Source organism: Cottoperca gobio, chromosome 7 (assembly GCF_900634415.1).
Source record: "Cottoperca gobio chromosome 7, fCotGob3.1, whole genome shotgun sequence".
NCBI classification, from domain to species: domain Eukaryota; kingdom Metazoa; phylum Chordata; class Actinopteri; order Perciformes; family Bovichtidae; genus Cottoperca; species Cottoperca gobio.
This window is the reverse complement of record NC_041361.1, coordinates 2,865,681-2,886,103: the sequence shown is the minus strand read 5'-3', so window position 1 is coordinate 2,886,103 and position 20,423 is coordinate 2,865,681. Positions and strand designations below refer to the sequence as shown.

Here is a 20,423-nt window from a genome sequence, read left to right as displayed (position 1 = left end):
AATCATCTGCTTTTCAATCTTATCGCTGACATGCTGACAGGTTTGTACGATTACGCCTTTTGCAATTTTGTTTTCTTCTGCAATTCACTGGGCAGTATTGCTCAGCAACCAGAAAGATAACATCCGATAATGATGAAGACTCACAGATGAGTGACCACGAATGCGATGTCGTAATCTCACCAGGACACAAAGCAGCTACAGGCTGAGTGAAAAGAAGAGAACTGGGTTTTAAGAAACACGTTCTCAGTGTGTAATTGGGAATTAACCACGTTTTACACGCGAGTCATGGTTGTAATAGTGGACGACAAACGTTTGACGGAGGATTATAAAACACACGTTGACGCCAGATTGAGAGACGCTCATGTCAGCACATGAAGATTTGTAGCTGGGCTCTTGCAAACATGGAACAACAAATCAAATGTGGATCACCTTTTGAGCGCAGGGGGGGGGGGGGGAAGCCCATTACACTGATGTCTTTCACTGCATGAGAAACATTATGGCAGCTGCAACACATTCAATCGTAAACACAAACTCCGTGGTGTTGGAGAAATTTGTAAAATACACAGTTATGCGGAGGATGCCGTGCGGAGCCAGGAAGACGCATTCAAAGACGTTTAGATTCTACCTTTAGGAAGGTGATAATTAGGAAAGTTGTAAACCTCTAATTATAAATAAACAAGTGGACAGAGGACTTAAACTACCGCTGTGTGCCGAGTACAGATATTCAGGATCTTAGCTCAAATAAATCTGCTCTATTTTTGCAAGCGATCATAAATAACCCTGCAACGAAAGATAATAAATAATAATGCAATTTTGAATGCATGAATAGTAAAAAGAGGTTTTTTAAACCTTTTATATATCCAGGGAAGGCTTTGCTGACCAAGCCTCAGCAGCATCCTGCCTCTCAGTGTGATACAGTTAACCACAATAAAGATGAGTTTGTTCAATATTTTATTCCGCCGCCACCAAAATGTTTTGCTTTTCTCCCGACACCCAGCTCCACCAATGATACATCTACTTATTCAACAAGGCCTGGGTGTGCTATTATCGAGCCCTTCAAAGCTGCCACCACATGGAGAGGCACCGCTGTGCAACAATACATTCGGAATTCAATTAACCAAAGCACATCTTGACCTTTTTTGATATCGTAGCACAACATAAGAAGGTTGTTGTTGTGGCGTGTTATATAACTGTGTCCCTACATGCAGAACCAGCTGTTTGTGCAACTTCTCACTGTTCTCCTTCCATCAGCCACTCGTGTTTACTTCTTGCTTTTTCCCCTGCGTTCTTCCACTTCATTCCTCACAGCCTTTACCCCTCTGTCTCTATTGATCAAACTTCTTTCTTTCACTTTCCATCTCCAGGGAGAAGTATTGACATTCAAAAGCTGCAGTTTGTCACATCAATAATTTACACATGGCGACTGTGCTGTGCCCTTAAATATGCAACAGAGCATTACAGCAATAGTTCATTAAGCATCAATGTTATAGATGTAACTGTGTACAGATTTACTGCTGCAGCACGAGAGGGTTGTTTGTGTTCTTACGAAACAAGCTAATATGAAAAAGAGTTGATCGATTGAGTGATTGAAGTCTTTAACTTCATACAGTGCTTGGAGGTGACGACAGTTATTGTTCCATTTGAATTATTGATAGAAGAGATATCCGCACGCTTTGATCTGTGCAGCGTTTCACTTTATTTTGAGCTTTCAGTCAAACCGACTCCAGCAAAGATTGAGCCGAGTGTTCGTCCAGCATTATCTCCATTTCAATTATTAACATCAATCAATGTGGAAAATTCAGGAAAAGTGCCAAATCCTGGATTTTAACTTTAAAAGATGAGCGTGTTTCTGAGGTGCATCAAACACTTTGATTGATTGAGATATTTAATACAATCACACACTGTTCAGAGAAATGCTGTTGTTGCAAATATTTTTGCCTGCGAGTGCACTCGTGATGCTCCACGTTTACTTACACAGCAGTTCATTAATAACGAATAAATAAAAAGCACTTTAATTTTACAAAAACACAGCGATGGGTTCTGTATTTAACTACAGAACATTAGCCTGTTGCACCGGCTGTTCCCAAGATCAAACTGTGTTTTAAGTGTTTACTAAGTGGCTAATGTACACGTCACTAAATCAAAACACAAAATACTAAAAGCTCTTGTTTATATTAGTTGTATTAGTACTTATATTAACAGCCTGGTGTTGACGCTAACGCTAACTGATTAAGCTAACTTACATTAGGGTGGTCGTGTGTGTGCGTGTGTGTGTGTGTGTGTGTGTGGTGAAGCGCTTCGAGTGATCGTAAAGATTGGAAAATATAAAAGCAGTCCATTCTACATTGCTAACGCTATGACTCAGACTCTTATGGAAGATTTTTCATTTATTTCAAATCACAAAACATGTCAGTAATGTTCCCACGGTCCTTATAATAAAATAATACATGCAGCCATGTGGAGATATCAACGTCTAAAGTAAAGAAAACTGTACGTCCGCTGCTTTGAAGACGCAGGTTTCAAGGAGTATAACATCAGTAGGCTATAAGCTGTAGGTGATTTCAACTATTGACCCTGGGTAGCATACATTAAATATTTGACCTAAGGGGGGGGAAAGCATTGCTGAGAACAAAAAAAGCCTTTTGCAAGGTCTCCTTAATGAGTCATATTCATAGCCTGTATAAGGTAGGGTCACGTGAAGAGGATAGCTGGGGAACATGGCACCATGGGATCATATGCTCCCTCTGAGACATCACTGAGAAACCTCATTATGTTAGCATAATCAGATGTTTGCCACGCTAAACTGCATTAATAAACGTGAAACATTCATATTTGTGTGTACATGTAAATGAAACAAGGAGCAGTTGGAAGTTATAATGTAATAATGGGTTTAGTAGGTGGTGCAATGTAATCCTGAAGCACAGCATGACTTTAAATTAAAAGCCAGTCGAGGCTACAGTCATAGCTGGCCTGATGTAAACAGGCAGCCTTGCCACTACTATATATAAACCCTCTAATCTTTGTTTACAGTCAGCACCGTTTAATCAGGGGAACGCAGAAGCATTATAGTGCCTATATCTTCTTTTCTCCATTAGAATTAATGAGGGAGATATGTTTGTCCCGAGAGCTATCGGGTCAACAGATGTAAGTGCGGCCGTCACATAAATACTATAGAATGTCTCCATCTAGTGACTGAACTGTACACATTCATCTTTCTGCCTCACAGGCTCCTGGATGTTCTCGGAGGAACATGGATCACTCAACGAAGTGGTGAAATCGTCTGACTGCAGGCCCATTATATCATATTAATAACCATGATATCACCGCTGTGGGGAATTATTGATTCCAGTTTTAAAGCTGCTATAATTAATACTTATATAATAACCAATGCTCATATGACTCATATCGCTCATAGTGGCCAACCCGCAGACGATTATCACTCCCCTGTGAAGCTTTATAGGTTCGGTCTCGCCGCTCTCACCAGGCAGATGTTTATTGCAAATAAAGCTTCAATCAACCCACCGTATACCTGCTCAGCACCGAGCGACAGACACTCAAAGTTAGCACCTAGCTGGTGAACATGAAGCATTTAGCAGCTAATGAGCCAAATATTTCCCCCAGGAGTTGGTAGAGACCAAAAACAGAGCTCGAATGAGAGGAGATATTGGACTTACATTCACCACATGGCTCTAAATCACGAGTTAAGATTAATGTAAATACAAGGAAAACATATGACATGTTAAACAGAGACAGGCTAGCTGTTACCTCCAGTTTTCAGTCTTTATGCTAAGCTAACAGTCTGCTAGCCCTTTTCATATTCATCCTCCAGATATGAGATCTTGTCATTTAACTCTCAGCAAGAAAGTAAATATGTGTATTCCCAAAAGAACCACAGACTATTTCTGGCTGGAGGCTCAAATACATCCCTCTTCCCTGTGAGGAAGATAACCAAGTGTCATAGACAGAATAGAATGACTAAATAAAAGAAGACCCTCAGTGAGAACCTAATTTGGCAGCACTTTTGTGCAATGTCAGTGCGACCCCTGCGGAAGATGTCAGCCTCTGTGCCCGCCTGAGGGACTCAGCGAGGCCAGAGAGAGAGCTCCACAGCAGGTCAGTATTTGCACTGCAAAAGGTAATTTCCTCTTTTATTTTTCATTTTAAATTCCACACCATCATCTCTTTCTTGCCTTCTCATTATCCCCCTCTGAGGGATGAGAGATAGATGTACATGTGTCCTCTATGGACTGAATTTTAAGCAGTTGAATAAAGAAAATGGTGATAGCCTAAGGGGATATTCCCTGTCAGTGTTCTGCTGGTTAAAATCGACTGAGAACACCTGATGGATTCATTTATTAATTCCTACCTCAAGCTAATATTTATTTTTCTAAATGCAGGCAGTGAGATAAGGAAAATGTTGTGATGCTTTTAATTAGAAGATGAGAGAGAAAGGCAAACGCTCTGAGGCATGTTTGAGGACTGCTGGGATTTCATAATTTCCTTTTGAGTTATGAGTTTGTCTCACTGATTGCACAGCAATTTTTGCAAACACAGCATTGTCAAAAAAAAGAAAACACATTTAAAGCCCAAATGAATTAGATGTTTATGCAAGACTAAGAAAATGTAAATAAGGAAAGCTTGGTGATGATAATTAACCTGCCATTAAAGAAACATTACAGCTTTAGCCGAGTCAGCAAAAAGAAGTGAATGGCTGCTACGCCCTGCAGCTGATACAATAATAACGAATAAATTCTCTGTTTTATATCATATTAATCTGAAGGTTTTTGTGTTTTTAACTGAGAAAACAAGACATTTAAAGATATCACCTTGGGATAGACATTTTGTAGAGTAAATCGATTGTAGATTTGACAGAAGAATTGAAATAATAGAAATGAATGGTTTGTGTTAGTGCCTTTATCTCCCTGTTAAAATTCCTCTTCCTCATCCTTCATCCGGAGCATGTCTTCACGAATAGCATTAACGATAGCCCTGTTACATTAAGCTACGATAGTTTGACAGTGAGTCATTACCAGGACTCTGAAGACGAAGCAGTTAAATAGAGTTCAGCCATCATTAATTTTTTACACCTGTGTTTTTCCTCACTTTGACATGTCACAACGTCTCACGTCTCCCTTTGACCGGGGTTTGACCCCTTTCTTCAACACTGCCACTAGAGGGTTTTTTTTTCATAAAATTAGAATTGGTTCCATTTTTTCTAGACAATTAAAATCTCACTGAAACAAATAAGACCCATAACACAATCATCGCCATCACATTTCTCACTAAATCCTGCCAAACGACGGTCCCATATGTGGAGAGCCTTGACATGAAAACATTTGGTAATCCTTTTAAGGTCAGTTTTTCCATTTTCTCAGCTCTAATTAGCTTTTTGGTGAAAGAAAAAGAGAAACTTTATACACACGCTTTCAGTCAAACGTTAAACTTTTAAATTAAACTCATTTTGGGATGTTTTTTTCACTCTATTTCACACAATTGTCCCCTAGTTTTCATAACATTACGAAATAATTAAACAAAGCAATGCTTCAGCCCAATGTTTGAGAATGTATTTTGGGGATCCTCCATATTGTGAGTACATTATTGCACATATTTATGTTTAAACTGAGATATGTGGGTTTTAAATGCTGCGTTCAAGTACTCCTTCTAAGCTTCTGCCTGCAACTAATAACATGCAGAAAAGTTTATCTGAAACAATATAATAACCTATTTGCAACATATTTACCCAACTTTTTTACCTACTGTTCTATTTTTTCTTAATTGTATTTGTATTTTTTGGCCTCTATTATTATTATAATTGTTATTATTGTAGTAGAAGTAGTAGTAGTAGTAGTGGTAGTGGTAGTAGTAGTAGTGGTAGTAGTAGTAGTAGTGGTAGTGGTAATAGTAGTGGTAGTAGTGGTAGTGGTAGTAGTAGTAGTAGTAGTAGTAGTAGTAGTAGTGGTAATAGTAGTGGTAGTAGTAGTAGTATAGTAGTAGTGGTAGTAGTAGTAGTGGTAGTAGTAGTAGTGGTAGTAGTAGTGGTAATAGTAGTGGTAGTAGTAGTAGTAGTGGTAGTAGTAGTAGTAGTAGTAGTAGTGGTAATAGTAGTGGTAGTGGTAGTGGTAGTAGTGGTAGTAGTAGTAGTAGTAGTGGTAGTAGTAGTAGTAGTAGTTGTAGTAGTAGTAGTAGTAGTAGTAGTAGTAGTGGTAGTGGTATTTATGTAGTCACGATGGTGGTTTGTAGGCTAGGTGTGTTTTTATTTAACATGCAACAGCAATATTCAATGAATGAGTAGAAAATGTATAAGCAAAAACAGCTAAATGTAGCCTCTGGTATGCCAAAAAACCACAAAACAATTTAACGAATAGTAAAATTACGATCATACAAAAGGATGTATTAATCACATACAATGCCCAGTACAACTAACAGCCTAGTCGTGCATGGTTTAGCTACTATACCCGCTGACCCAGGATTGTCTGCGTGGTAAGTCTGATATTTCCGACCGCCCTTGAAAGCAACATCTGTTACAGTTGAGTGTATCATGGCGCAGAGGAGGCCGAAGACATCCGCGCGTGAAAACTTTAATTTCAGCTCGATTTGTGAGGTGTTAACTCGTAATACTCTTTAAAACTATTAACATATGTTGAGGAGAAATACTGGTAAGTTGACTAAATCTGAGTTGGCATGTTTTTAAGGTTATTTTCTTCCGAGCAGAGGACAGATTGACAGTAGCCGTTGGTTATGTCCGATCGCAGAAATACGTTACGAGCTTCGTATAAACATTTATTTTATGTTTTTAAGGTAAAAAAAAAAAAGGAGGGCATGTTATTACTTCACAGGCAACCATACGCTGTCATAAACATTAATAAAATGGCCATTATTTAGTAGGCCTATCTAACGGGTGTTTTGAAATTGATGCTGTTGAACGTTATGCGGAAAGTTGATTAGCTAGCTACACAGAAGTTGCTAATGTCATTAGCCTTTAGTGACACCTCGTCTGTCTGTGTGAGTGAGTGTGTGTGTGTGTGTGTGTGTGTGCGTGTGTGTGAGTGTGTGTGTGTGTGTGTGTGTGTGTGAGTGTGTGTGTATCTGAGCTATGCTTTAGCATTACCTACTACATTTGAATGTTGTCACAGGCCAAACATGGCTTTGGAAAGAGACCTTTCTCCCACTGAGGCCTCAGTGTGCTCAATAATGTGGACTTGTATGGCTGCATGGCCTGAAGGATGCAAAGGTTTATTATAACCAGTGGTGGAATGTAACTAAGTACATGTACTCAAGTACTGTACTTAAGTACACTTTTGAGGTACTTGTACTTTAGTTTTTCTACTTCTACTCCACTACATTAATTTGCAATTTAGTTACCTTACAGATTTAGATTTTTAATACCAAATATAAATCAATAATAATACATTATGATGTATTATTATAGTTGAATTAATTAAATTGATCCCCACCTTTACCAGCTGCAGCATTAAGGTGATGAACACATGAATGGATCCCTAATTACAATCCGGTAATATCATATATATGATTCTGAAATAGACCGTCCTGCGTAATGAGTGCTTTTTTTTGGTTTATTTTGCTGCTAAAACTTTTGTCCTGTTGCTTGAGTTAGAGTTAGACCTTTTACACTGCTACTTTTATTCAAACAAAAGGTCTTCCACCACAGATTGTAACTTCTAACTGTAACTCGAATGCAGGTTCAGAAACAAGCCTTCTGGGTGGCACTAAAATGTACGCGTGACTGCATTCCCAATAAAAAAGATTAATGAATAATGTGCTGCTTTATTCACTAGGCAGTCGAACAGACTACGCTCAGTCACAAAAAGTTCTACTTGACCTGGTGGGGGGGGGGGGTTCACAGACTTCAAGGACACTTCACTGTCACAGTAGTGGGAGAAGTAGAAAGGCAGCTTTTATTTAAGTAAAAGTATCAATACAGCAGTATACACATATTCAAGTCCTGCAACGTTTTACTCAAGTGAAAGTATATAACTAATAGCAGCATAATGCACTTAAAGTACTCATCATGCAAAATGCTCTCAATCAGATTTTTTTATTTTTAAATATACCACATATAATTGGAATAGTATTATAGACTTGAACTTTGTATTAAGTATTTTTAATCTATTACTATGCATGATATTTTATTTGTAAGGCCTAATCATATGTGTCACATGTCATTTGTTAAGCTAAAAGGAAACTATAGCAAAGAAATAAATATAGTGGAGTCACAAAAGCACAGTAGTTTCCTCTCAGATGTAGAAGGGTATCAAGTTATATTAAATTTAAATGCATGGGTAAACTTACAAGTTCCTCAGAATGTTGCTCAACTACAGTACTTTAGTGAATGCACTTCGCTGAGACCTTGCTTGAATATGATTTGTTGATATTAAAGGACAGTGATTGAAACTATTGTGCGATTAGTCCCCCTCATATAGTGTCTCGCAATGTGTATTTGCAAATTCCACAATCAAAAATGCCCTCCATTCCGATTCTGTCCCCTTATCTGAGTGTTGTTGCTGCTAGTAGCCTCGTGCTGGCCCTCCTCAGTGGGGGATGAGATGAGTTTGGAGTAGTTGCCTTTTTATGGCCAGGCAACGCTCAGCTGTGGAGAACCGGGGACTTCATGTCACTCCACTGATGGCTGCCTCAGCCCCAGCAGCCCGGAGCGACAGCAGGGAGAGCAGCTGTCTTGTTGTGGTTGTTAGAACACCAGGTGTTGCGCTGCACCACAATAATCTGAACACTGTTTCAGAAAAAAGCCTTCCAGGTGATGTGCATCTTGATGTACAACAAGCCTTATTTTAACACTTGCAAACTAAGATATTAAATATTAATAGCCTTGGTAATGCTGTACACAGTAGAGCTATTCAACAGTTATGATGACTGACACTGACACAAATGCAAAACAGTGTTGGAGCCTGTATGCAAATAGTCTTTGCTGGTAATTGCACGCTCGCACCAACAAGGGGCAACGCCAGCATTCAAACCAAGAGATGGAGAACGCACTGTAAGCATCTTCATGTAAACTGAGCCTGTTTTTGATTCACCCTGTTCACATGCACAGAACAGCTCCTGAATAAACATCTTCTGCTCACTGAAAAGTTGCTCTCTTCTGGGAGCCAAGCCACATAGTTTAATGAAGCAGTGGCACACAGTTAGGCATTGCAGTGAATAACTCAAGATGGCTTTTACAAGATGAGTTTTGCATTTTGTTTTTGTCTATCTTTGTTCCGTCAGTTGGGGCAGATTCAAAGTTGTCAGCAACTCTTTGATGGATTTGACATTTTGTTCAGGCATTCATGAACCCTACTGACTTTGGTGATCCCCTGACTCCTCTAGCGCCACCCTGAGGTTGATGTTTGTGGGTTTTTGTGAAATATCTCAACAGCTATCGGATGGATTTCCTTGAAATTGGGTTTATACACTGATGTCCCCCTGAGGATTATGTGTAATAATTTCCCTAGTTTTCATCTAATGCCATCTTCAGGTTAAAATGTAGTTTGTCCAAAACGTTGGTTTATGACCAAATATGCGACCTATAGACTAAAATAAAATGAATGACATTCGCATCAGTCTCAGCTGTAATTTATGTTTGGTGCAAATGATCAAATGCTAGCTTAACTAAGATGGTAACAATGTTAAACATTCTACCTGCGTAACATCAGCATGCTAGCCATGTCATTGTGAGCATGTCAGCGTCACGTTTATGTCAGCGTTTGGCAGACAGTCGGTGACATCGTTGTTGACTTATTCTTGTTCCTGGATGTTTTAACTCTGATTCATTATGTTCATTTCGTCAGAGTTTCTATTTACAGTAGTTCTGATTACTGGCCTGTCTACGGATACACCAGTAACATGGTTCCCGAATACAGGAATAGACCCTGTCATCAACCTTTTTAAGGAATATAACATAACATACAGCACCCTCCCATCCTCCAGGATGCTTCTAAAGTCCTCTGACTAACAGCATTGATTTCCTCTGAGTGTTTTTGTCCTGAACATTTAACTTCAGGTCAAGAGCTCCGGGGGTAGACGGGCTAATACTGTTATACTACGTGATGAAAGGGGACATAGGGTTCCTTTCACCCATGTACCCACGCTGTGTAGGTCATATGCTGGCTGTTACACAGGTCTCTCTGTACTTGTCACTCGTAGCAATGAGATTGTTTCCAAACCTGGACTGTCTCCCTCCCTCTCATCTCTCCCCTCTCTCTCTTCATTTGAGAGCATGCATATCTGATGGCTATTCTTGGATCTGGTTGGTAAACACATCCATTTTAAGTTGCTCAATACTTGTGACTGTTGCAGTGTAAAGCTAAAGGGTAGAACTCATACGTGTGGATAAGAAATATAGTTATTACTCCACTTTGTTCAGGCTTTGTATCAGAGGGCAGTGGGATTAAGACATTGCATACATGAGTGTAAGGAAATGTCATTATCTCCTGATCATCAAGTCAGTTGTTTTTCCAGTGCTGGTCCGGGTTGTGAGGTCCCGACTGCCCTTCAGGAGAGCAGTGTGATCCCTCACAGAGCTACAGTAAATGCTGTGTGCACCGCCACATTGTTGAACCCTTGTGTGGAATTTGTACTAAGTCCTGTGTGCAGAGGACGGGGGCTTTATTGCAACCTTTAAACAAATCTCTGTAAGGACATACCTGTGTATTTTGAGAAAAGAATGATCATCTCCAAATACTGACAAGAATCTGAGATATGCCTTTAATGCAGGTTGATACTCAATAGCAACTTCTGTTTTTTTTTGTTTTCAAAACAGTTTTTTAACTGTCTGTTATATATACCAGCGTGTGTCTGGTGTTGTCTTCACCTTGCGAGTCTGTGTGTGTGTCCTCGTGGTGTTTATATGTTGCATTTAGGCTCATTTGGATAGAAAAGGGGTGACTTTTGCATCAAATGTTTGCACATTACCTCATTTAAATATGTGCAAATAGCGCAGGAGATGCCAGTAGGGCAGTATATCAACATTATATATCGCTATCGTGATATGAGACTAGATTTATCGCCTTAGATTTTGGTGTTTTCTTTTGCTGGTTTTAACCTAACTGTTCCTATTATGTTCCTTTACCCACTTGGTCATTTTATCCACATTACTGATGAGTATATATAAAACATCTCATTGTGTAAATATGTTGTGGTTCTGTGCTACTGTTGGTAACCTGAATATTATGACGGTGAGCTTTATTTGTTTTGGTCTGATGCTGTGCGGGTTGTGGTGAGGAGGTCCGGGCTCAGCTGGCTCCTCTCACTTACTTAACGTTGAATGAGCGACCACAGAGACATACCAGTGGGAGGGGGGGGGGTTATACTCTCCCCACAGCGTCAGCTAACCTGGCATGTTAGGTGTTCTCCCTAAATCCACCCCCCCCCCTCCCACTCTTGCCTGGAAATGGACACTGCTGGTGTATTTATAGCCCCTGAGCACAAGCGAGCTCTGTATCTTAAACGCGGTAAGATTCACAGGAGTTTGAGCTTCGCTAGACTGAAACGTGCCTGAAGGGGCTCATCAGGTAGGGGAAGGAAACCGTTTCTAGGGTTTATTTATTTAAAAGATCTTGATTACTTGAGTCAGCAGGCTGTCACTTTGCCTACTCCATGCTTGGTTGTATAGTTTCTTAAAGTAACCACTACTTACCAGTGAAACTAACTGTTGAAAATGAGGTCGTAGAAATGTAAACTCATATATCTCTTGCTTTTAATGTGATTTCATTGAAAGCTGTGAAACCTTCTTGAATGTTGTTAAACATCATCGCCATTTCTCAATTCCCTTATTATAGACCAGTGTGTATGTATTTATTTTCGACAATTGTGTAGCATACATGGTGTAAAAGCTGCCAGTGTCAACTACTTTTATAATCCTTTAATCATTTAACTCTTGAGTAAGAGTTAGACTGTTGGAAAAACAAGTCATTTGAGACGGGAAACGGTGATACGTATTTTTCTCATTTTATTTTACATTTCATGGACCAAAGAATAATTAGTTTAAGCAAGAAAATAATCAACACATTAATCGATATTGAAAGTAATCGTTAGGTGCAGCCCTACATGGTGCTCAACGTGTTGGTTCATGTATGTTTTCTGGTGTTTTATCTGTTTTAGATGAAAACATCCTTCTGACCACAACTACCAGAAGCTGAGACGCCCAGAGAGAGGAGAGATGGAAAAGCCAGTGTTGCAGACACAACCGTCCACCCTGCCGTTTTTCGACACGGCCCATGCCTTCAACCTGCTGCGGGGAATCCATGAACTCCGTGCCGAACGGAAGTTTTTCGATGTGACTTTGTGTGCCGAGGGCCGCGAGTTCCACTGTCACCGCACAGTGTTGGCGGCGGCCAGCACATACTTCCGGGCGATGTTCGCAGGAACTTTGAGGGAGAGTGTTATGGACAGAGTAGTTCTACACGAGGTGTCAGCTGAGCTTTTAGGTCTGCTGGTGGACTTCTGCTACACGGGACGGGTCACCGTCACTCAGGATAATGTGGACGTCCTGCTGAAGACGGCCGATCTCTTTCAGTTCCCCTCTGTCAAAGAGGCCTGCTGTGCCTTTCTGGACCAGCGGCTGGATGTTTCCAACTGCTTAGAGATCCAGGACTTTGCGGAGGCATACGCTTGCAGAGAGCTAGCGACCAGCGCTCGCCGCTTTGGCCTCAAAAACATAATGGAGCTGTCTAAGGGAACGGACTTTGAGCGGCTGCCATGGAAGCGCCTCCTTGAGTTTGTGTCAGACGATGAGCTTTCCATAGACAAGGAGGAGGCGGTTTATCAAATTGCAGTGCGCTGGGTGAAGGCTGACTTCAAGCGGAGACTGCACTACTGGCCCGAGCTCCTCCAGCAGGTCCGACTCCCCTTCGTCAGGAGGTTCTTCCTGTTGGCCCACGTGGAGAGCGACCCGCTCGTCTACCTGTCACCCACCTGCCTCCGCATGGTGAACGAAGCTCGAAGCTTCCAGTCCTGCGAGTACGACCGCCATGACAGGCCCTGCCACCGAATGCGTCCACGGCCGTCCACGGGACTGGCAGAAATCCTGGTGGTGGTCGGAGGCTGCGACCAGGACTGTGATGAGCTGGTCACAGTGGACTGTTACAACCCCCAGACTGGACAGTGGCGCTACCTGGCTGAGTTCCCCGACCACCTTGGGGGAGGCTACAGCATAGCTGCCCTCGGAAACGATATGTATGTCACGGGTAAGTTATTCAAACACCTTTCTATACACTACAAATATTGAGGTCATGCATGAAAACTCAAATTTCATGATTGTTTATGGAAGTCAAAACGAGTATAGAATAATGTGCGTCGCACAGAGGACAATGTACTCCATCTTACAGTTTGGAGTTCTTCGTCTGGTGTCCCACTTACTGATGGACAGACACTTTGCAGAGCTTACAGTTGCTGTGTGTCTCAGATTCACTGTAGTGTGAACGCTCCAGTCTGTCGATTTCCATTCCCGCTCCTTCATCTTGTGAAATGGCCGTCGAGCTGTGCTTATAAATAAACTGCAGGCTCTTTGGCTCGTGGGTCTCTGTGTGAACAAGTTAAAGTGAGGCAGGACATAGTGTGCTGCCAGGACAGCAGTGGTGTTATCATCTTCATCCTCTTCATCCTCTTCATTGTGTTTCCCTTGAGGAATAATTATAGACCTTCCCTCAGGGCTTGTGTGTCCTACAGGAAAACATATTTAGCAGCGTTAGCTCACTCCTTCAAGGACACAAATAACAGCAGCATACAATAGCGTCATGTCGACAGGCAGATTTTATTTCATAACCTTTAACAAAAGGTAAAAGTAAAACGTGGACCCTGTTGGCCTGGGGTCTCTGGATTATTATTATTGTTATTAATGGTTTTGTTTTAGACGTTTGAAGGATTTTATTTTTTATTTAATGCGAGGGACAAAACTTATTGCATTACACATTTTGATTATTATATTTAGATTGTTTTATGTGCTTTTAATACATTGTTGATGATTTGAAGATTCATATAAATATTGGAAAAATATCCATATTATGTTTATTCAGTCTGTGTGGAAATGATCTTAAAGTTCCTGTTGATTGGATTTAATTCAATTCTAAAAGTGTGCAGAAACCCCGATGAAGGTGCATTTCATAACCTGGAGAAATGAATCTGCTGCAGTATTTTATTATTTGCAGTTATTGTGCACCATGACGCAGCAACAAATGGAAGTCCTTGATGCATATTAACCGTTGAGACAACATGTCTGTTACTTCCAGGTGGCTCCGATGGCTCTCGCCTCTATGACGGCGTGTGGCGCTACAAGTCCAGCGTCAACGAGTGGACAGAGGCGGCGCCCATGCTGAAGGCCCGCGAGTACCATAGCTCTTGCGTGGTGAAAGGTCAGCTGTACGTGGTGGCGTCTGACAGCACCGAACGCTACGATCACGCTCTGGACTGCTGGGAGGCCTTACCGCCCATGCTGCACGCCATGGACAACTGCTCCACCACCACGTGCAACGGGCGGCTGTACGCCATCGGCTCTCTGACTGGCGAGGAAACCATGGCGATCCAGAGCTATGATGCAGACGCCAACCGCTGGACTCTGGTCAGCTGTGGACAGATGCCCCCGTGGTCCTTCACACCGAAAACTGTGACCCTCAAAAGCCTCATTTACTTTATCAGGTGAGGAGAAAAGTGACTTCGGTTACACATTCAAATAGTATGTATACATAGTTTACTTGTACATCTGATCACTTTATGATAAAGCCATGTAACTCGTAAACAGTCATTCTGTTGTTCCACCACATGAGGGCGCCAATGGACTCTTCTTTTCTGTCCCGCTCCCTGCTGTGAGAAATGACAAAACAAGATTATACTATACAGATGTGCTGCTTTTGTAAAGTACAAAATCATCCTATCCTAATCATGTTATAGAAGTGACAATGCAAAGGTTGCCTCTGTCTCACTTACATGTAGAATATTTAAATATGTGGGATATGATTTGATTATTTAAAAGTCAAGAAAGAAACATGTTCAGATCACACTGTGGTATTCAGTACAGTTAGCATGACTACATGTGAAGTTCTGATTGTTTTGGCAGCAGCTTGACTTTGGCGTGTTTCTATTTGCAGGGATGACTCTGCCGAGGTGGACATTTATAATCCTCAGAAGAACGAGTGGGACAAAATTAATCCGATGACCCAGGTTTGTATTTCACATCTGACACTTGTCTGCCAGCATGCTTTGTTAGGAACCTGCTGTCTCTAATAGCAACAGAGGTGTGTGTGTGTGTGTGTGTGTGTGTGTGTGTGTGTGTGAAAAGTATAAAGCTATATTTAGATAAATCAAATATTTTTTGACTCCACTGTGATGAACAACCTGTATTACATATTTATATATTCATTAATTTATTTATTTATCTGTACTTTTGTTTGCTCGTTTCTTTTATCCAGGTCCATGTCGGAGGCAGTGTTGCAGCCCTTGGCGGTAAATTATACGTGTCCGGTGGTTATGACAACACGTTTGAGCTGTCGGATGTGGTGGAGGCGTTCGACCCGACCACCCGCTCATGGACTCTCGCTGGACGACTACCTCAGCCGACCTTCTGGCACGGCAGCGTCAGCATATTCCGCCAGTTCATGCCCCAAGTGACCAGCTCATTTGGACCTACTGACATACCCGAGTCAAACGCCATCCACTTGCACCGGCACCAGCGTCACCAAGCGCTCCACAATCTGAACAACAATCTCAACCAGAACCAGAACCAGGACGTGAACGCAGCGCTCTGAGTTTGGACCTAGAAGCCCCCACGTTACATCAGACTGTTCTCCCTCATTGTAGCAGTGGTGTGCTGTTTCTTAGCCTCGCTTGGTCTCACTGCGTGGGAGACAAAGTTTAGGGAAGCTGCTGCCTTCGAATCGAAGGTGTTAAAGTTAACCAAACCAAACAGTTAGTCCTCAGGGCCGAATTATTCTCAATCAGAACCAGTTTGCAGGATGTGTTGTCCGACCACGTTGGAAATCAAAAGTTGCTCCAAACGGCTACACTCGATAGAATAGCAGAGCCCACTTTCAGTCTTCCTTCCTTCCTGCTCCTGGAAGGCATTCATACATAGTGTTGCACGTATTTGTCGACATGAAAAGTGACAGAAATAGTTGTGTGAAGAAACAAAGAAAAGGGCGAGAAGGTCGAACAAAACGGGCTTCTTTCACACCTCCACACAGCTGAACGATCACAGCAGCCAGAATCATACGGGCAGCTTCCTCCTGGAGGTCTTCTATATATATATATATATATATATATATACACACACACACACTCTTTAACAATCCCTTTAGATTTACCATACATTTCACTTTGTATTTTTTTTAGTGTAGCGTCTTCTTCGCCTCAATTTGGTGTATCAAGCAGCTCATTACTTTCCCAGAAGACGCCCACCGTCACTACGGGTGGTTTTTTCCCACCATGGGCAGCAACAAGCCCACGCTAACTTGTAAAACCTGCACAAAGGTTAGATTTATGTTAGTTTTCTGAGTGTATTTTTGGTGTTACAAGAGAAAAGACTAACCAAGATGAAGATTAACTGGTTACCTTCCCCCACCTTTGATGAAGAGCAGCAGGTGTTTCTACAAACGCAGTGAATTTAAGTTGGAAATGCTTCACGGGCAACTCGATTTTACACATCAAAATCTGTTTACAGGTCTTGGAGATACTACTGTATACGTGGAAAAAGTCGTATGAAGCCTTTTACACCAAATCTGAGTCTGCGTTGGGGCGAAGACAAGTTTTAAAAAGAAATGTGGGTTTGTGGAGTTACAAGAAGTGAGATTACCAGCCCTCTGTAGTCCACTCCTCAGTCCTGCTCGGGACTACGTTAGCTGCTAATAGCCTAACTTAAACTGTTGGTGGTCCAGTTGCATTGTGGGTAATGAAGGCATCTGGTTTCGTTGAAGAAGAAAAATGCTTGAAATACATAGAAGGGCAGGAGGAAATCGCAGACCTTCTGCCAAGACCGTTTCTATAAGTAAAAAATAATGTCGGCAGCTGATCCGCTCCTGTAGAGGATTCTTCCTGTGGCCCGTGCTGCACCCTTCCACCAAGTTTCATGAAAACCGGGCTTACAGACAAACAAACGAACCAAAACATAATAAAAAAAGATGAGCAAGAGCCAAATATTTGTTCAGGAAAGAGCAATAATCGGTTTACATTCCAAGAAACGACGACAATCACAATTTCTATTTATCACTAAACAGTCATACGGCTTCAAAGGATGCGTTGAAATATCTTGTACTCTAGTCTTCTGTCTTTATAGGTTTCCGGAGGGTTGCATGTGATGGGAACTTGTACCGGGTTGATGCTCGCTAGTGACGGTTAGTCCGCTCCTCACGACCCTGGAACGTGGCTACGTCAGCCTTTATAACCGCCAGTCGAATGTGCATGAAGAATTTCCTTTTATTGTATTTTACGGTTTTCTATGTTAATTAATGGATATATTTGTGCTGTGGTTGCTCGAGATGTCCCCGCCTATCATCATATACAAGAAGAGTAACACTTGGTAAATGTTGGTGACGGGCCGCCAGTAACTGGAAGTGCACAGATAATCTCAGTTTGTCATCATGTATTTTAGCTTTAATGTTTTTATGGTATTGTTTTTAGTTTTCATACAAGTTTGTGAAGTTTTAATCATTTTTGTAAATACAGTATATTCTTAACCTCACGTACTGTGTTTGTATAATGTTGTATCTGCAGGCAGGAGAGTTCATTAACCCGGTCACATTTGTTGAGCAGGTTGCTATATATATTTCTTATAACGGGATAGTAGTTGCAGCCGAGTGGGGAAATATTTTTTATAATTAGACAAGATTAAGCTAATGCGTTCACTTATAAAGCTGTGTATTTAAACATAAAACCACAACCTGTGTAGCGTCTTAATTCCAAGTAAGGATGTTCTAATGTCTGTAAACAATGTGCATCTGTTAGGACCCGTGTTTACTGAGGACATTGCACATGAGAGAGTCCAAATCAATTTGGTCTTCAAACCTTTAAACACATCCTTTAAGATAGTTTCATTTACATTTTGTGCACTAGCAGTCTTCTTCACGCATAAGCGCATTCCCCAAAATGTTGAACTATTCCTTTAACACCTTCAGTAACAAAGCAGCACGCCACTGAGGATCATTTATTTCTGAGTTGAGCTGCAGTAGGCACATTGATAAAAAAAGAGGCTTAACAAAGCCAACACATATATAATTTCACATTCATGCAGTTTACTGTTAACTACTAAACGCATGTAAGTTAGTTGCTGCTCGTCTCTTGCACATCTAGAAACTCAAAAGTAGCTGACTGTGTTGCAGCTTCATCTTTGGATCTGGAAGGCCAAATGTCCTCACATCACATACAAGTGCTTCTTTAGGAAGTGTTCTTCACAGTAACTTTAACTCCGAGTGGGCTGCACACAGTCACAGTTTCACTCTCAACCATTCCCTCCGTCCATCGTGGACTCGAACGCCTCAGTGTGCAGCTGCGTTTGCTGCAAGACTTCCGGCACAGAGAAACTCTCCGCCGCCTCGACGTGTCCCAGGCTCTGGTTGGACACCACCTCCTCCAACACCGCGTCGCTCGACTCGATCACCACCCTCACTATGCAACTAGAATTGAGGCCTGTCCCCGAGTCCTGCTCTGGGTTTGTGGATTCCTGGACGTCGGCGGTCTCTGGCACGTAATTGTTCTCCCCTGCGATCAGCGAGTCTTCCGCTTCTTTCGTCGCTTCGTTCTCACCAGGACTTCCGTCCACGTCCTGCACGATCAAGTTCCTGAGTTTTCTCTGCCGGGGGTTGTAGTTCTCCGTGCGCTTGTGGATTTGAATGTGTCGCCGCAAGTGTGCCTGGAAAGATGGAACATGTCGAGATGTCAATGAATCGATCGAAGAAAAAGAAAAAAAAGCCAAACACCCCCGGCCTAGTTTCAGCTTCTCAAGTAGGATTTGTTGAAATGTAATATTTTGGGGGTTTGGACTGGTCAACAGACAAAATATTTGATAGAATAAACAAATTCAATTAAAGCCCAAACCCCAGAGGGTAGGTATGATATCTAGAAATGATCCTACCTGTCGAGTGAACTTGTAGCCGCAGTCTATACACTCGAACTTCCTCATTCCCTTATGGCGGCGCAGGTGAACACGAAGCTGCTCTCTCGCTGACGAAGGAAAGAAAATCCCATTAGTGAGTCCTTCACTGTGTTCTTCAGGGCACGTCGTATACTCTACATGGTATGTTACCTTTGAAGGTTTTGCCACATATGTGACAGCAGTGGGGACGGCCCTCCTCGTGCTTGCTGGCCTTGTGGCGGACGAGGGCGCCTTTCTCTGTGAAGCGCTGCTCACACACATCGCAGCTAAACGGACGCTCACCGGTGTGTGTCCGGTGGTGTTTATCTAGACTGGCTGGTATTATAAATACAGATTAATAGAAGTTAGTGATCAAGAATGTATCCGACTGCTCAGTGTCTGACATTATTCCACCCTCTCCCAGTTTCTGATATTCTAACTCTCACGAATATCAAAAGATATTTTGACATCCACACAAAAAAAGTTAATTGGTTTTGTCTCTTATTATATTGAACTACAAGTCCCATAGTGCCTTGGCTAAGAGATGTAAACAGGAAGTATGCTGTTGCAGTGCATGTCTGTGTTCACATTTGACTGAGTTATGTACCATAAAGTACCAGAAGTGCCTGCGTTAGCCGTGTGTCGGTTTGAAAACTTCTGATCTATTCAACAAAGTTGTCTGGACAGTGATGGAGACGGCAGCAGCAGCAGCAGACCGGGGAGAAGAGCCGTTACCTTGAGTCCTGAAGGTTTTGCCACAGAGATGACATTGGTACGGCCTCTCACCACTGTGTATACGCAGGTGCATGTTTAGGTTGTTCTTCTGGGAGAATGCATGGCCACATAAGGAGCATACAAAAGGGCGCTCGTTTCTGTAAAGAGGAACAAACAAAACACTATCTGCACAAATACGAACAATATTATTAAAAAGGCATATTTTCTAGAGATGTTAGGCCCCTCTAGTCTGATGAAACCAGACAGAATAACTACCTGTGAATGGCTTTGATATGCATCTGCAGGCCGTTTCGACTCGACGCCCGATGGCCACACTCCTCGCACACAAACGGCTTTTCGCCTCGATGCTTGGCTGCTTCGTGCACACGCAGCTCTGTCCGAGTTAAGAAGGTTTTGGGGCACTGGGGACACTAAAAAGTGACATTTTGCTTTAACAGAATGAAAACTACAGGTGTATACTGTGATAAAGAATATTAAAAAAGGTAACCAAATCCATATTTGCTGAAGGTGCATCAAAGTGAAGTCAAAGAGCCGTTGAAAGACAAACTTACTGCATGTGGTTTGGGATGACCGTGGACCTTCATCATGTGAATTGTCAAGTTTTTCTTGTGCATAA

At 41.9% G+C, this 20,423-nt stretch overlaps 2 protein-coding genes across 5 annotated transcripts in view; one reads left to right on the top strand and one right to left on the bottom strand.

Annotated features, from left to right (window-relative positions):
* Window positions 1-3,956: 3,956 nt before the first annotated feature.
* On the top strand, window positions 3,957-17,878 carry klhl21 (kelch-like family member 21). 3 transcript variants are annotated; one of them, XM_029436687.1, is made up of 5 exons: window positions 3,957-4,113; window positions 12,118-13,202; window positions 14,244-14,649; window positions 15,099-15,171; window positions 15,420-17,878. In XM_029436687.1, the coding sequence occupies exons 2-5, from the start codon at window positions 12,176-12,178 to the stop codon at window positions 15,753-15,755; spliced, it is 1,842 nt and encodes a 613-aa protein (XP_029292547.1). In that variant the 5' UTR covers window positions 3,957-4,113; window positions 12,118-12,175; the 3' UTR covers window positions 15,756-17,878. The 3 variants fall into 3 exon arrangements, with proteins under 3 accessions (XP_029292547.1, XP_029292546.1, XP_029292545.1); XM_029436686.1 differs by lacking the exon at window positions 3,957-4,113 and adding an exon at window positions 6,520-6,656; XM_029436685.1 differs by lacking the exon at window positions 3,957-4,113 and adding an exon at window positions 11,449-11,528.
* Window positions 17,879-18,130: 252 nt separating this feature from the next.
* The window catches only part of zbtb48 (zinc finger and BTB domain containing 48), a 6,496-nt gene continuing 4,203 nt past the window's right edge, over window positions 18,131-20,423 (bottom strand). For both annotated transcript variants that reach the window (XM_029436683.1, XM_029436684.1), the window contains exons 6-11: window positions 20,359-20,423; window positions 20,063-20,217; window positions 19,808-19,944; window positions 19,244-19,408; window positions 19,073-19,161; window positions 18,131-18,850 (exon numbers count right to left, since the gene is read on the bottom strand). The exon at window positions 20,359-20,423 is cut by the window's right edge and continues 22 nt beyond it. In XM_029436683.1, the coding sequence (XP_029292543.1) occupies window positions 18,440-18,850; window positions 19,073-19,161; window positions 19,244-19,408; window positions 19,808-19,944; window positions 20,063-20,217; window positions 20,359-20,423 (1,022 nt within the window). In that variant the 3' untranslated portion in view covers window positions 18,131-18,439. The remainder of the gene's footprint in view (window positions 18,851-19,072; window positions 19,162-19,243; window positions 19,409-19,807; window positions 19,945-20,062; window positions 20,218-20,358) is intronic.

Bases quoted from the DNA above. Each gene is read 5' to 3' on its own strand.
- klhl21 (XM_029436687.1), top strand. From the start codon at position 12,176: ATGGAAAAGCCAGTGTTGCAGACACAACCGTCCACCCTGCCGTTTTTC. The intron at 13,203-14,243 runs GTAAGTTATTCA...TGTTACTTCCAG, and splicing joins AAACGATATGTATGTCACGG to GTGGCTCCGATGGCTCTCGC. The intron at 14,650-15,098 runs GTGAGGAGAAAA...TTCTATTTGCAG, and splicing joins AGCCTCATTTACTTTATCAG to GGATGACTCTGCCGAGGTGG.